Below are 17,427 nucleotides of genomic sequence, written 5' to 3'. Positions count from 1 at the left end.
ACTGAATGGAAATAAGCTCAGAGGCAGGCATGTTGTTCAGAGTGTGGCGTGTGTGCAGCGCGTGGATGACAACTCTGAAAAGTCTGAAAAAAAAAATTCCTGAAGCTGGCTGGCAGCCTGCCAAGTCAAATGTTGCTTTTGGAGAAATGAACAAGAGGAGAGGAGATGGGGTGAAAGCCAGGCTGCAGATTGACTCACAGTGTGACCCAAGAATCAACATATTGTGGACCTCACTCCCACTGAGCTGCATGAAACAGCTGTTAACAAGTCTACAGGCACCGGAACACACACTTAATAATTCACATTCTTATCGTCATTTTTATCGTCATTTTTATCGTCATCTTTGTCAATAAAAGTTTATAAACATCGCCAAACCTTCTTGTTGATATGTTTAGCATTTTGTGGCATAAACATTTAAGTTAATTAGCGGTTTGAGATTTAATATAGACCACAAACAAAATGATACAATCAAAAACACATCTAAATGATCCGAACAACTAAGGTAAGACTTATTTAAAGTTTTCAACACAATTTTTGTTGATTCAAAAGAGAGACAAATATTTGATTTATAGTGACATAAATGTATTTTGATAAATGTAATGAATTGTAACCTTTTTCATGTCTCTCATTTCGTAACTTTCTGGAGCTCAGATTCGGTGTCTTCCTCACAGAGTCATACACATATAGTGGAAACATTTCTGCTTGCAGCTGTGCCTCTGTGAATATCTGGAGATTGTGAAGATTGCATTTCTTCGTTTTCACAAAGTATCTCTTTACCTTCTGTATTTAAGTCATTTCAAACTACCCATTCTACTATTAAGAAGAACAACATTTCATTAACACAGGCAATGATGTTTGCTTTAAATTACCATTTTTTTTTTGTATGTGGAAAGGATACAGTAGCAAAAAATGATGCTGCCGGATATGTCTTGATATCGTGCAAAATCTAATTTGTTATCCTGCCCAGTACATTATAAATTGTTGATTTTCTTTTTTTTTTTAGGACTGTTCAACTCTTATTTCAGATCTTACTTGAAAATAAATGTGCACTAAATGATCACATCTCTGTGCTGCTCCCTTGATTCTAAACACCAGGCAGGTGTTCCGCTCTCTCACCCACAGGTAGACAGGGCGACTGCCAGAAAATGAAGATGTATTTGTCTGATCCGGACATAGCTGTGTGACAGCTAGTGCGCACCCCTGGAGAAAGACTCACACCCTGGGGCAAGAGAATGACACACACACACACACACACACACACACACACACACACACACACACACACACACACACACTTTCCAAGGAGGAGTCATGGGGCAAAGAGGAGGAGGAGGAGGAGGAGGAGGAGGAGGAGAGAGAGAGTACAAGAGCAAAATAGTGTGTATCTCTCTTGTACATAGCAGGACTGAAGGTGTGTGTCTTGAGTGGCAAGAGAAGAGAAGAACTCACATATGCAACTGTTGTGCAGTCGGCCACACATACGAGGAGGAGGAGGAGGAGGGGAGAGAGAGAGAGAGAGAGAGAGAGAGAGAGAGAGAGAGAGAGAGAGAGAGAGAGAGAGAGAGAGAGAGAGAGAGAGAGAGAGAGAGAGAGAGACAGAGAGAGAGAGAGAGAGAGAGAGAGAGAGAGCACACATAGGAGGAGGAGGAAGAGAGAGAGAGAGAGAGAGAGAGAGAGAGAGAGAGAGAACCAAGAGAACAACTACTGGTTGCTCATACACACTCAAGCTCAAGGAGGGGATAGACAACCTGCCTTATGTGTGGCTCTTCTCTAGGCTTCACAGTAAGTATGCAATCTCTATCAATCCTGCAGTTCATTCAAATGGTAACTATTCTAGTTTAAAGAGCTCGTTTAAAGAGCTGGTTCAAAGAGCACAGAAAAATGGAACTCAGTGGTGTTTTCGGTCAATTTATTTTCTGTATTGCAATCAGATTTGTATCAAGGCAGAGTGTGCTTTCTAGAATCAACGAGTTGCATGCTTTCTTGTGAGCTTCAGCTGTGGGCTTTTTGACTCACCTCTTGATTTCTCAAAGACTATTTTATGCTGTATCACAGGGTTTGGTGGTTTCGAAGTGAGCTGTCACACTTGCGACAGTCATTCCTAGTCAGCTGTGGTGACACACTTCAGAGAAAAGTAGAGTGAAACATCTTTTATAAAACTCACCACTGTGCACTCTTAATTGCATTTTTCTTATTCTGAAAAAGGCTTGACATAATGTTTCACTGTAGAATAGGCGTCACTATTGTGGAAACATGCCAATGTGCCGCATGAGGTTTTCAAATATTTCTGATGATGGCCGTTTTTATAAGTGTCAAAAAATGTGCAGTTTGGAAATGTTTCATTCTTCTTCCATGAAGTAATTTTTTTTTTAGCTTTATCTGTTCAGAAGGGGATCGTAGGTCAAGTGAGAGCATCACAAATAATATCTAGCACCAAACTGGAAGAAACCTTAAAAAAAACAATTGTTTCATTTTCTTATTTTCACCTCTTCTCCTTTTCACTGTCTTCCAGTCAGTACAGGCATTGTGCTTTTGTTTGGATTAAGCTACCTGCCAATAAACTTTGTGAGCAAGAAGAGAAAAGGGACAGTCGAGACCAGACAGAGAAAAAGAGAAAGAAAGTTCAAATCTGGCTGAGAGCCAAGTCTCATTGAGTTCAGAGGAAGTCTGGTTGATTCACGGGGAGCGCTGGTTTCCTTGTGAAAGTGGTCCTGCTCCTGGGCTGACGTGCACAGGAACCTCCCTCATAGCTGAGGGGTTGTGATTCGGAGAGTGACAGGATGTATGGGACAGTGGGGCCAATGGGGCAGCCAACATGAGAGGTCTCCCTTTGAAGTTTGTTTGTCCGGTACAACCAGTTGATGGGATTCTTCATCCATAACGCACTGTGTGATTTTAGTCAAAGCCTTACTTCCTTCAGCTGTTGTTTGTGTTTTCTGTGTTCGCGTCTGAAAAAGAAAAGGAGTGAAAGATGTTTCTCAAAGTAATCCCTGTAGCCAGAATAGTGCATTTACATGGTAACATAATGAGATGTGGAAAGATGTATACTTTGATGTGTATAAGCATATTACTGAATTCTTCTGTCTTTCCTGTAGGCCTCCTCCTCTGAGTGCAACACAACCATGCTAACCTCAGAAAGATCATCACAAAGCTTAGTGCTCAACACTGCAGCAATGCCAGGGACAGAGGATGTAGACATGGCATCATGGAGGGAAGCAGACTTTGAAGAGAAGTGCACTTACATCGTGAAAGACCAACCCCTGGAAGAAGAGTCTGAAAACCACAGAAAGACCCAAGCGGAGAGATCCTTACCCAGAAACCTGGTCCTGAAACGCTGCCACAACTCCAGAGAGGTACCCAAGGCTTCCTTTGCTTGTCGGTTATTCAGATCTTCTGAGGAACACAAGTTTTTAGAAGTTGTTTAATGTCTTATTTTTAATGATGGCAATACAATTATGCGAAGATTTATATAATCAAATCCAAAAATGTCTTAGATTTATGTAGGTATTTACAGTAGTTGTTTACTAACTTCTGACTCCTTGCGTCACTCCAACATCCTTCCATCCACTCATCTATCCCTAAGCAGGAAGTACTTGACATGTTGTTGTCTAATTTGAGCTTTTCCTCTCTGCTATATGTGTGTAGAAGCAAAGATAGAGACAATGGCCCAAGTACCATAGCACAATCTCAAATGCTCAATGATTACTATGATGATTTCCATGCCTTCCAACTGAATATTACACCATAAAGCAAATCAAGGCATTGGGATCCATTATAGGCTTAATTTAATCTGGATCAGCTGTGTAGCAGTTAGACTAGAGGATAGGTTAATTGTGACTGAGTTCAAAAAGTGCTCAGATATCATAGATATTACAAAAAATACAAAAGCTCAACCCCACAAAATAAGTCATGAAAAGGAAACATTGTGCTTCCTTTAAACAAAACCAAAACAAAATATTAAAATAACCAAGACTCTTTCATGAATACTATAAATCAGGTCAGACCAGAGGAAGCAGTCTGGCTGCCTGTTTTAGAAATACTTGCATTACCACTTTGACCTTCAAATAAGACTCGTTTGAAGTCTCAGTGACACTAAAGGACAGGATACATAACAATTGATACAAGGACACCTCAGATGCAGTCATAAGGCAAGGCTATAGACGCAAGGACAGAACAAGCTGGATATGCTAGAAACAGACTGTATGGACAAGCAAAATATGGCTTCTCGAGCTCCATACACAGTCAGTGTGCACCTAGATCAAAGAGAGAATACATTATCATTGCTTTGGGGCTTTTGCTTTTTCAACACGGAACTCAAGGTGCAGTCAACTGGTCAGGGTGTGACCGTGACACCTTATCCACTCTTCCCCACCCGGGAGGCTTGAGACAGGGGGGTGAGTTTCACACCTGGAGGTAGCAGAACAAGAGTAGTGGTGAAATTTTAATATGGTAGTGAGAAACTGAAGAGAACTTGGTTGATTGGCTTATGAAAAATTCAGCATGTGAATGAAGAAACATGTTATGTCACAGCCTTGCAAAAGTCTCATTTTCTCTAGAAGATTTATCACCAAAGTAAATAAGTAATGAGAAGAACAACGGACCTAATTTTTCTGTTCCTCCCCATTCTCAAATGACAATTCTCCATGGAATAGACTCAATTGTTTTGGTTAACCACTAATAAGAAGACAGAAGGGTAGACGGTCTGATGAGGAGCACTAGAGTATCAAGAATCTTGTCCAATCCAATTTTCTTTTTCAACTCAGGGTATATCTGGCTTCTTGCTCAAGCCTCTAGTTTCGAAAATAGTTGGTTAATTGATTTGGTGACTTCTCTATTTACCAGGTGCTAGGTGTGACCAGCAAGGAGCTAATTCCTAAGGGCACACGTTTTGGCCCTTTGGTGGGGGAGAGTTACACAGATGAAACCCTGCCCCAAGACGCTGACAGAAAGTACTTCTGGAGGGTAGGTGACTTGCACGAGGCTGGATTTATGCATATGCATGTGAAATTCAACTTTTTTTTCAGAACTGACATCCTGTCTCTCCAGCCAGAGAGGCTGCTGTGGCGGTGGAGTGGCACAAGTTAGCAGTTGTGGTCAAATGTCTGACATCCTGTGAAACTATGAATCTGCCTTGTTGATGGCTGGGTATTGATAAAGATGGCCCACCTGTATGAATGTGCAGGAATCATTTGTGCATCATATGTTTGTCAGCTCAGTGCACAGCTCATCTGAGGTCACACACACACACAGCTGTTCGGTTTCAGTGACGCAGCGTTTCTCCCTTCTGCCCGCTTCGCTCAGTAGCGGTATCACTGCCAGTAAATACGGCATACACGTGTCCGCACATCTCCATGCTCACAAACTCTCACACTGACTAAGCAAGGAAGTGGCTTTAAGCCTGAGAACTGTTATGTTTCAAATCAGCAGCATCAGGGCATCTTCCATTACATACACACTTCTGTGTAATTCTACAGTTTAGTGTCAGCAACCTTGAAACCAGCAACTCTAACCAAAACTTACAATAACAGCCGTAACACAATCTGCTCAGCCATGACTCAAGCAGCAGCAGACTTTAAAAGTTTCAGAATGCATGAAGTAAACTTTAATAAACCTCAGAAAGTGGGAGGATATTTCACTTGACAAATACGATACGTGGTAAACCAGTTGTTCAATTCCATATTTGCAATTCATCAGCGATTGTATAACATCAGGGTTTCAGCTTCAGGCGGTGCTAAATATATAGTCAGTAATGTTTTGAATTTCCCCATTTGTAGGTCTTCTTGGGGGGGCACTTACACCATATCCTGGATGGTTTGAACGAGGATCGAAGCAACTGGATGCGCTATGTGAACCCAGCGTGTGCTGTGGGGGAGCAGAATCTGGTAGCATGCCAGAGTGGCTTGGATATTTTCTTCTACACAATCAAACCACTACAGCCGGGCCAGGAGCTTTTGGTTTGGTACTGCCCCGAATTTGCCCGCCGATGTAACTACCCCCCGCTTGGGCAACTGGTTGTCGAGAATATCGGTAAGTGTCATGGCACTGTCCATTATACAGAGGAGCAGAGCATAGGTGGGGGTAAACAGAAACCATCCCAGTGCCCATGCAATGAGACATATCTGATGTGTACTGTCATTGTGAAGTGAGGCTCCCAGTCAAAGCGCCAGGCGACTGACAAGTTCTTTGTGTGGGTGTTTAAGAAGTTACTCAGTCACACCCATCGCCTCTTTGTTAAAGGAGAACACAAAGGGGGATAGTGGAGTACTGAAAGCAGAGAGGGGCTGTCTCCAGGTGCAGCCACAGAACTGAAGTAAGATGACACCAATTTCGGGATTTTAAGCAATGTTTCAGTTTCCCTTTTTAAATCCTCACAGAAATACCGCTGGCAGCACATGAACACAAAACTTTTGGCTTTCACTCGTGAAAAGTGTGCATACTAGCAGAAGGAACATTATTCACGTACACATGCACACACGGCCACTGGAAGGGCTGGCGGCATTTTGCCACAATGCTTATTTATTTGGCTCTTAAGAAGGAAGAGAGGTAGGAAGTGCTCGACTGACTACTTGAACTTCCTGACAAGGTGACCTGCTGACAGATTGATATCTCACTGAGTGTTGGCTGTTTGTTTGCTGAGAGCTGGCCCTTCGGGAGTGGGGGTGAACGTAACAGAGGAGTGAACAAAAGATAAGGACTGCTCTGTTTGCCGTTGATGTCAACTGTGTTACAGAGTAGGTGAAATGTGCATGCATACCTCTGTATTTTGTCTTCCGCTGTTTGTCAGGTTGAGTGCTTAGTCTGATCTGAGGTAAGTCAGCAAAGTAGAATTTCTTACTTGAAAGTTTTTGAATATGAAGTGAAAGTTTTCCCTCTATGGAATAAAGATTTTGGATCCGATATTATAATCACAACCAGTGCATGGGATTCAATTATTTCTTTGGTTTGTGATTTGTACATGATCATGCAACTTTCAAGATGATCTGTCCCGTAATACATCAGTCCCCATTTACAAGTTTGTTCTTTGTATCAGGTATCCCGTGTATCCTGTTCTGCTTATGATAAAAAAATACACATCCAACAAGGCCAGCCCAACTAATGCAAATAACATACTGTATCCACTCACTCATTATCTGTATCCTGATCAGACACCCATTGTTTTACTTCTGGTGTCCACTTTCATGGAGATCGAGGGTCTGAGAGACACTGAGAGACACACCTGCTAGAATCATGCTTTGCTATCTTCTTATGTTTAAAGAAAAAAACAGCTGGTCTTGATTAGAGTAGATGCTAAGATGCAAAGTGAACAAGATCAAACATGGAGGATTAATATTATGGCAGGAGACCAGTTATTGCAACAACTTTATTTCTATATCATGCAACGTTCAGTGTCTGATATCTTTTCTCCATTTGTTTTTTCTACCACAGAACAAAGACAGGCTTCTGAGAAGACAACAGGAAAACGAGGACACAGTGTTTCTGAAATCCTCAGAGAAGAGCCCTCCAAATCTCTGTCTACCATTCCGAGACATTTAGAGAGTAGTCCAGTGTCTCAAACCAATGTCTCAGCAGTTTATCCTTTGTGTCCTCATGTCTACCCAGTCCAGCCTATCACAGACTCTATCCAAAGCCTTCGATGTCCGCCGATGCCATCTATGTCATCCTGCAGCCCCACAGCTGCCAAGAGACCAGCATTAAATAGCCCTGGACCCTCTGGTTTGCACTTCACTTTACAGCACAGTCAAAGTCCTGTCACAGCCAAAGCTTATCAAGAGCCCATTGTGTTTGATCACGCTCACCCTGCTCTGAGGCACAATCCTTATCTCCTGCCCCCCTACTCGCTCGGCCTTCTACCTCATTCATACCCATTCTATAGTGATCAATTGAAACCTCACTTTAACCTGTCGTCCCATTTGCTGCCTTTTGACAACTATGCACACTTTCTACATCCCCTGTCCAACAGATGCAAAGACTTGACACTTGCTCCTTCTAATACCAAACAAGACCTTATTCTTTCACCAACTCGTGGGTACGACAAGAATGACCTCATGTCCAAAAGGACAAGCTATCTCAGGATCCCCTCGCATGACTTCAGAGATTTCAAGCACTCTTCTGCCAGTCATATTCACGCAGACCCCACTGTACCTGCTATATCTTGTGCCTCATCCATGGTAACAGAGCGCAAAGGAGCACTACCTTCTCCCGCCCCTGGAGGATGCTCACCACCAGTGGGAATAGGCACCTCATCGGACTGCCAACCATCCAAACCTACCTCTGCCACACACAGCAATACTCAGGATGCAATGGACCTCAGGAAGAACAAGCGAGTAGGGCAGTTCATTGGCTACAAGACCCTGTCCTACCCACTCATCAGGCAGAATGGGAAGATCCGGTATGAGTGCAACATCTGTGGAAAGATCTTTGGGCAGCTATCCAACCTCAAGGTTAGTTTCACTTAGTAGAGTTACATTTACTAAACTATACTTAACTAACATTTTTCAAATGGGTTTTTCTTCTTTGTGGAGGGTGGGGGGTGAGGGAGTCATCATAATATATAAATGATTAACACTGCGCTGGGATGTACTTTCCACAGGTCCATCTGCGAGTACACAGTGGTGAGCGTCCCTTCAGGTGTCAGACTTGCAACAAGAACTTCACTCAGTTGGCTCACCTGCAGAAACACTACCTGGTTCATACAGGAGAGAAACCCCATGAATGCAAGGTAGAGCTGTTCAAAATGTTAAGAGTGTTGCATAAAAATCTTTTGATGTCAGCATTCACTGGTAATGCTAAGTGTCAAAACCAAATTTGACCGAGACCGGAAATTAAGGGAAAGTAATAGAAATGCCCTTCTCTGCTTTACGTCCAAACAGGTGTGCCATAAGCGATTCAGCAGCACTAGCAACTTGAAGACCCACCAGCGGTTACACTCAGGTGAAAGGCCTTACCAATGCAAGCTCTGCTCAGCTCGGTTCACTCAGTTCATCCACCTGAAGCTCCACAAACGGCTTCATAGCGGGGAGCGACCGCATCGCTGTCCTCGCTGTCCAACTGCCTATCTCCACTACTGCAGCCTACAGGTGCATCTCCAGGGCTTCTGCCCGTTGTCTCCCTCAGCCTCCCACAGACACTCACCAGAGGAGCTGCATCGGGTCAACATAGAGATCGAAAGGTTTGACCTGAGTGAAACTGCAGAGCAGCTGGAAGCCATGGCTGCAGAGGTTGAGATGGACAATGGGATTGTTATCGAACTAATACAGAAGATAGAAAATCATGTTTCCAGCCACCTGGAGGGTGGAAGAGGAGAAACTGAGCTGACGAGCTACAAATCGGAAAAAGGGTGTTCTGGTGTTCTGCAGCATCATGACAGTCCTCTACCTCTGCATCCAACCAGCATCAAGCTGGAGTCAGGCAGCATATCAGAGTCCTAAGACAGCCTTGTTAATCCATCCATATAATCCTTACAGGTCAACTCAGCAGCTGTCCGTTACTGCCCTATTTGAAGTAAAGCCTTATCTCAATCATGGATTGCCTAGCTTATACTCTAAAGAGAGTACAGCTCATGAAGAATCAAGACTTTACCAGCATGGCCTGGGACCAGTATTTTCTATTTTTGATTTAATGTATCAATTTTTTTCTATTTATTAATTTGTTCATTTTTACATATTGTGCATAACATGACACTTTGTAACATGTTGTCTTTTCTATGTATGAAACATCTTGACAAAAAAAGCAAGTGAACGTATGATTATGTATAGAAGCCTTTATTTGCGGTTTCACTGTGTGAGACAGAGAGTTTCTGTTTGCCTACACATGTGTATTTATGTCTCCTGATTAAAGTGACAATCACTGACCAAACATGACTGTGTAGTATAAGTGGGCTAACCTCTGAAGTGTCAACACTGTGAACCACAGCTGATTGTATGCAGCATAAGCCTTTGTTTGAGTATACTCTGCTGATTTGGGGAATTTATGATGTAGTTATCCAGTAATTGTCAGCCCTTCAGAAAAATTCACTGGAAATGGAACAGCAGAATACAAAACAGCATTTAATATTGATATGATCTGGCAGCAAATTTCAAAGTTTAAATGGTTATGTCAGTTTTGAAGATAATCAGTGAGTATGTATTTCACCTGACAGCAGTGAATCTATATTAAACGATGAGATATGGAGAAAAAAACTGACTTGAATCAATATTGTTTTATCTGAGTAGCAATACTCCCAAATGTCCCAAAAGAACAGGATAGCCAATACAGAACAAATGAATATGGTATACAGTATATTACAACCCATATACACTACCCTTCTATAATAGTCTCCTCACAAATTAAAAGGTGTCAATAGATTTAAAGTGCTCCTTGACTGATGAGAGACTTACAGAACAAGCTGCTTCTGTGTTAATGACACGCCACTGATTATGTCACAGGTTACTTACCAGCTACTATATTGAGCTTCTCCTGATAATGAAAGGAAAGATTAAATGATCAAATGGGTCCTGCTAATTTCTCTGTATAGAGTCTACCAAAATATCAGATATAATCTGGATTGTGAATTCGACCTGCAGATTTAGATTTCCAGGTGACAGTATCTTTAATCATATCAAAAAAGGGATCTTTAAGGAAGTTATTTTATTAACATTCTGTAAATTAAGCCCCTTTTTAGATTATTATCACAGCATTTAATTCAGCAGTATAATTTAATTCAAACAAAATTTCTCCAGAAATTATGCACGCACAAAGAAAACCTATTAATTCTTTGCTTTTATGTTTTGTTTTGGCTTGTTTTTTTTAAACTCTGTAATGCTGAAATGCTCAGATGGATGTGTATGGGGATTTAACATGCAAACAACTGCCCATTCTCAACACAAGATGAACAAATATAATTATGAAAATGTTATTAATAAATTAGTATCTAATTGTTTAAATATTTTGCAATTATTTTGTCACCTCAGGTCAAGACAGGACCTCAACTGTGGTGTACCAAGTTTCATAATCTGCTTGGAAGCAAGGTCATTCAGCAAGAAATCTATGCAGGTGTATAGTCCAAGGTGCAAGGACTTACTATACTGACCACTGTTAAAGTTAGCAGCCAAACAGATGCTTAACAAATATAAGGTACTGTTACACTGTAACGTTTTGTACTAGGCTACACGATATAGTGCTACAAACATTGCAGAGGTCTGATTGGACTGCAGGAAATTGTTTCCATGCAATGCATTCATATACATTTTAAATAAAGATAAAAAATGTAATTGATTAATAACACGGTAATTGTGAGATAACCAATACAATAGTTTTAATTGCGCTAAGAAAAAACAAGTAAAAATAACTGAAAACATCAAAGTCAACAAACTGTTCATCTTCTGAAATGCAGATACATATAATGAAAAAAAATCATATAGATTTGAAAACAGATATATACAAACCAGTCACGGCTAGTGTAAATTAGATAAGCACTGTCATTTGGAAGAACATACCTCAAAGGTCAAAGGCATTCACATCATCTACTAGTTGTATTTACCACCAATCATATTGGTTACCTACATTTTTCATTATGTTAAGGAATGAGATGGCCGGGTATTGGTTCTCGGGGGGGGTGAAAAAGACTAAACAAAAGGGACCTGGAAGCGGAGGAGGAGGGAGGAAGAGGCGCGTGCAGTCACGGTGGTCGCTCGGTAACAGATGCCCCTTTAAAACCTCCCGGTGACGTCACATATTTTGACAGGGGGCAGGCAGCGGGAGAAGAAGAAGGAGAGGAAGAAGAGGAGGGAGAGCAGGCAGGGAGTGGATGTAGCCGGACTGGAGGATGCCCAGGACAGCGTCGCCACCACCATCATGATGAACGCCGCCGGAGCGGCGGTCCGCAGGATGCCGGCGGCGGCGGCGGCCCGGCGGAGCGGCTGCTGGGTCGCCTGGTGCCAGGCGGCGCTGCTCGGCGTGTCGGCGCTGGTGATCGTGGCCGAACGGAGCGCTCGTAAGTGGGATACGCTACTACTCCCCGGCCGCCCTCGGGCTGCTTCGCTCCGAAGCGGAGCGTTTTGATCAACAACGCGCTCGGTTGAACCGGGGGTTGTTTTTCCACCGGGTAGGTGTAACGGAGGAATCGGTGCTGTTGCACAGCCGCGGTGCTTCGTGCCGGATCCGCCTGAGTTCAGGGTAGAAGCACCGTTATGAGAGCGGCGTTGATGCGCTGTCGCCCCTGTGAGCCTGGCGGCTGGTTTGCGAGTTCAGAGCAGCAAATCTTTGATATTTCACTTCTAACCGGGGCTCCAAGTCCTTCAGGGGTCACAAAGATCAAGGTTTCAACCTCGGACTCTGTCGAAGCATTTACAACAGCCACAGGAATAATGCTTAACTTTCACCTTTAATCTGCACCACCCCCTGTCCACTTAACATAGTGATGAAATAATAAGGCGGATAATATCACCGGTGTTGTCATTATTGCTGCTTTCCACTGAAGGCACATGCGGTGTTGAAAACACGGTGCAGCACACTGTGACGATTCCCTGACTAAGCAGATCAATGGGGCAAGGTCAGGACACTGTACAGGAGAGATGACTGGATGTGGACAAAGAGTGACTTTGTCTTTAGCAGATATAAATACTGGCCAACAGCCTGCCCTGCACGCTTCAGCCACCATGGCAGAGAGAGGACAAAAGAAAAGGTGCTAGTCACAATTATCAATGTAAAACAATGATATGCCATGACACAACAAGCTTTCTGGTGCTACTTATGTATAGAGGTTATGTAACTAACAGGTAATTGATGCTAGAAGGGGTTTGGTGCAGCCTGTATGATCTTATCAGAATAGCTTTCAATTTAATTAAAGGGTCGGTCCAAGTGTATGCGCTCTTTAATTTCTCAAGGACTTTGCAGTTCTTTGCAGTTGTCAGAGCACAATACATATATGCAGGGTTTTCTTTTCAGTCACATTGATGTCATTCAGATCGCATCACTATATGTGTTGTTTGTGTTTGTTGTAGTCATCTACTGTATAGGGTTCTACCTCTGGAATGAAGAAACACAGTGGGCAGGCCTCACACTCGGCCTCTTTCTACCGGGGACGACAGTTCAACTGCTGAGCGTGAAATGGTACTATGACGATGGTGATGACAGGCGATGCTACCTCTCTGTCATACACATACTACACCTCGGCATCTTTAAAAGGTGAGCATCCTCAGATATCATGTGGAGTAGAATGTATGGCTTTGTGATGCATCTGATGCTGTTATGGTTGGATTAAAGTGTGCAGGTGAGCATGCACTGTTATTGTGTACCTCTTTTTCAAATAACTGCCAACAGATGTATTTACATTATGTTTTTGTGTCATTGAAGCCTTGTTGAGGTTACATTTTATTTCTGCCCTGACGTGCGCCTCTACCGCCCTCTTCCAACAGGTTATGGGACTGCATGAGGTCTGTGTTGCAGATGCAGGGCTCGGTGGCAGAGCTGGGAGCCGCTGTCATGCAGCAGGCGGACGTTTCTGCCCTTTGGCTTCTGGAGGCTCTTGTCCTCACACTGCCCCAGAGCCTGCTGCAGGCATATGTAGTGGTGTCTACTGATGTGGGCATCATGTCACCAGGTAAGCCCACCTGCGGAAGCATTGATGCTTCTGAGTGACACAATGTGGCATGTTGATTGTTGCAGGCTTTGACTGAAAACGAGATGATGATGTGTTTTCATGTAGATTTACCTCTGTTTTACCCCCAGTGGCCTACTGCTGTGGCTTATGTGTGCTGTCCATATCCTGGTCCCTGGTACTGTACAGTCGAGCCTGCTGTCTGATACGACCGGGTCACCTGGCCATGCCTCCAGCAGCCTTGCTCTGCCAGCTGGTGTGGAGGGCCGGCATGTTGGGTGCCAGGGTGACATGTCTTATGTTCTTTGCCCGGGTCTTTAACTGGTGGGTCTGTGGAGTAGCAGGTGAGTAAGAAAAACAAACTGTTGTTATTTTGGCACGACTCTTCAATAGTGGAAAACTTGTGGAATTGAGTCATCAGTTTAGCATCGTACAGCCACAACAGATAGGCTATTGGCTATTTAAAGCGCTGAATGTTGTATTCCTAAGGGCTCTCAATTCATGAATAATTGAGGAGACTTGATTTTTATCAAGTTGAAGTTGATTAAGGAGTTATGTAATTATCCACAGAGTGATGCAGCATGTCCTCTTGATCTACTTTACAGTCGCTCCTCTGCATCCACTTCGTACACGGCATGCATCTCCTCTATTGCACTTGAACATTCTCGTCTATTTTTATGTCGACCTCCAGGTTTTCACTGGCTCACAGCCTCTTTTTGGCTGGTATCCCAGCAGCCGGACATATGCACCGGGCCCTGGTGTTGGCGCGCCTTTAATGGCATCATGGGCCTTGTCCATGTCTTCCTCTTCCTCAATGTCAAAGACGGACCTTCACGCTTCCGCATGGCCAGTTTTTATGCAGTAAGATGCGACTTTAAATATGTTGTTCTTGTACTCGTTTCCATCCATTTTTAGTGCATTGTTTGTATTCCATGTGTCTACGTGTCTCATCCATCCTCATCACCGAGCAGCAGGTACAGACACAGATGTACTGTACATACACAAGCAAATAGATTTCAATGTCATTGTCACCTCTGTGTCCTTAGCCCGCGATGACGTAAAGCTGTCTACAGATGACTGTTGGTGTGACCTTCTGTCTTCCTTCAGTTCATGTTCATCGAAAATGCCACTCTGCTGCTGGCCGCCTCCGACTTCCTCACCGAAGCATCGTGGGACAACATGACCCTTCCCACCTCTGTGCTGTGCAGCTTTCTCCTCGGTGAGTCATATCTGCAGTATCAAGGCGGCGTCTCCTCAGATGTTTTGATGTTCATTGATCATAATTAGACTGATGTTGGCTTGTCAAATAGTTTCAGCAGCATGAGGCTGATGAACCCACAGGGGTGAAATACAAAGGTCAGAATGGATTTTGAGCGGCTTCACTTTTCGGTGGAACTGATTACAGACAAATAGTGGGAACTAAATTGATGACGTGAAAAATTACCTCGGCACCTTGAACATTTGAATATATTAGTAGGCTTCACATTGTGCATTTTTAAGGTGAAATTGATCCTGAATTAACTGCTAGTGTAAACACCTCTGTCACTGTGAGCTGGAAAAAAAAATCCATGATAGGTTAAAAATTTATTTCAGCTCAAGGCACACTTGAGGCAGAGTTTGTTGCTCTTCTCTGTGATCATAGGCTGTCTGATGCTTAACTAAAACATATCTATCACACTCAAATTATCTTTAATACACAACCAGGGTTAAAAAGAAAATAAACTGCTTTCCCCCAAAACAGTATCGTATTGTTCAAACTATGATCTCTTCTGCGTCATCTTTATTGTCCTTTCCAGGTGCGATCTCTCTTGTCCTGTACTATCGGTTCCTTCATCCCAAGTCGACAGAGATCTCCCAGGGCATGAATCGCAACCACATGGGGAGCACTTGCATTGAACAAGGGGAGTCCTCCTTCTCCCTTGGCGACAAAAGTCTGCCAGCTCCCTCCATTCAAAACCACGGCAGCTTCTCCCTGTCAGGTGTCGCTGGTTCACTGCTGGAGCACCCGGGCAACTGTGGGGTCCGGCCGAACAGTGCCTGCCCCTGCTACCATCATCACTGGCTTTTGATCCGCCTCGCCCTCAAAACAGGTGACCTTGGTAAGATTAACAGGGCGTATGGAGCAGGAGGTGCAGCAGCTATACTGGACATGGAGGAGTACAACCAAGAGTTTAAAAGTAATGAGGGCATGACTATTACAGCTGGAGGCAGCTGTGAAGGACTTTCCACCTCCGAGTCCCAGGAGAAGGGCTTGGCACCCCTTTCAGACTGCAAAGACGAGTTCCAGAGTGTAAGTGAACCCACATCGACAGAACAACCTGAGGAAGATGACAGTCTGGAGATGGAGAGCCCGATGGAGTCGCCCATATCAGATTTCAAGCGCAGTTCACCAGAAGGAAAGTCAGTGTTCGGAGACAGCCCGGAGCCGTACTTTTGCCCTACAGAATCAAGTTCAACTTTGTACTTCAGCGCCGATCCTCAGTCTCCCAGCAGCTCCAGCAACCCTCGGTTGGACCGGGACATCGGAGGACTGGAAGGGGGCGTTAGCCTGAACTCGGTACCGAGCGATCCTGCCCTCCACAGAGATGTCCGTGGACTCATGGGACGGGTTGGTCCACGTTGCACTTCCACTCCCAAACTGGACTCTGGAGTGTTGGACTCTCCTTCCAGTGTCCCTCACCTCACAGGTCCCAGGAGGCAGCTTATAATGTCCCGGAGAGATGAGGACGATAGTTTCTAGCTGTGACAGAGTCAGGGAGCAAGTAACGACAACTTCTCCTTCATTTAAAGAGTACACCAGCTTTTTGGAAGACAGATTATTTATCTTCTCGTTGACATAGAGAACACAGTCAATAATCACATTTCTTTGTGTCTATACATGAAGCACACTGTGTGTATGCAATATTTTTTTTTTTTTTGGAATAAGCCTAACTTTGACTCTTCTCAAACTAGAACTTTTCTCGAGGCATTGCTTTCTCAAATGCTGGACAGACTGAGGTCAGTTCAGTAGAACTGCCATTGGACATTATGAAGATATCAGAAGAACTGAATGGTCACAGCTTTGGAGTATTTAGCTCAGGCAAATTTTCTCCCTGGCATTCAATACAACAAACGTATTTGTTTGGCAGCAAAGATCTTAAGCCTCAAGAATTATACTGTGCAACAAAAAGAACTCTGGTTCTTCCAAGATTGTAATCACATAAGACTGGGAGCAATAGATTGATGATCATCTATAAAAACATGCAACCTGCGTCATGGTGTCAAACAGCTGACGCTAAACACTAAAATTGCCGTTATTCATGTAAACAGTCGCCAGCAGCTTTCACAATAGAGAAATGAATTCCAGATCTAACATAGCATCTGACCTCTGAATCTTAACCAACTCAGTTTAAGCCACAGCTTTTTGGCTTCTTAAAGCACAAATATCTTCTGTATTATATGTTTATTGCTGTGATTTTTTTTTTTAATTATTCTAATTCGGGGGAGGGAAAAGGTCCCTGCCTCCCAAGGTTGTATTTTTTGTATATTTACTGCCATTGCTTTTAGTTGGGCCTGTAAGTCCACCTGAGGAAACTGTGTTTGATGTTTTATCATTATTTACATGTTGATCATGTAAGTGCTGAAATGTTTTTGCAAATTGCATTATATAGGGGGGCTTAGAAAAAAATATTGTCTCAGGCGTTGACTTCAAAAAGCTTTCAACTCTCTTTTGTGTTACAAAAATGGTTCTGGGGTATTTGTGGTGACTTTTTTTTAATGTGTTCTTGCAGTTTTACGGGGACAGATTTTGTTTTCTCAATGCTGTTTGAAATCCACAAACAAAGGAGTGAAATGATGCTGGGTTTTGTGTG

At 43.3% G+C, this 17,427-nt stretch overlaps 2 protein-coding genes across 2 annotated transcripts; both read left to right on the top strand.

Annotated features, from left to right (window-relative positions):
- Window positions 1-1,755: 1,755 nt before the first annotated feature.
- Window positions 1,756-9,428, top strand: prdm1c (PR domain containing 1c, with ZNF domain; the record flags this gene model as incomplete). Its single annotated transcript, XM_080514020.1, has 7 exons — window positions 1,756-1,782; window positions 3,096-3,353; window positions 4,843-4,962; window positions 5,775-6,027; window positions 7,426-8,441; window positions 8,591-8,719; window positions 8,871-9,428. 7 exons carry the CDS (start codon window positions 1,756-1,758, stop codon window positions 9,426-9,428), a joined length of 2,361 nt encoding a protein of 786 aa, XP_080370146.1.
- A 2,404-nt stretch (window positions 9,429-11,832) lies between these two features.
- On the top strand, window positions 11,833-16,316 carry xkr5a (XK related 5a; the record flags this gene model as incomplete). Its single annotated transcript, XM_080513848.1, has 7 exons — window positions 11,833-11,971; window positions 12,981-13,164; window positions 13,395-13,579; window positions 13,708-13,920; window positions 14,268-14,437; window positions 14,684-14,795; window positions 15,373-16,316. 7 exons carry the CDS (start codon window positions 11,833-11,835, stop codon window positions 16,314-16,316), a joined length of 1,947 nt encoding a protein of 648 aa, XP_080369974.1.
- Window positions 16,317-17,427: the final 1,111 nt, after the last annotated feature.

This window comes from Blennius ocellaris (genome assembly GCF_963422515.1).
Source record: "Blennius ocellaris genome assembly, chromosome: 18".
Classification (NCBI taxonomy): domain Eukaryota; kingdom Metazoa; phylum Chordata; class Actinopteri; order Blenniiformes; family Blenniidae; genus Blennius; species Blennius ocellaris.
The sequence above is the reverse complement of the archived record's forward strand: the minus strand, read 5'-3'. Positions and strand labels throughout refer to the sequence as shown.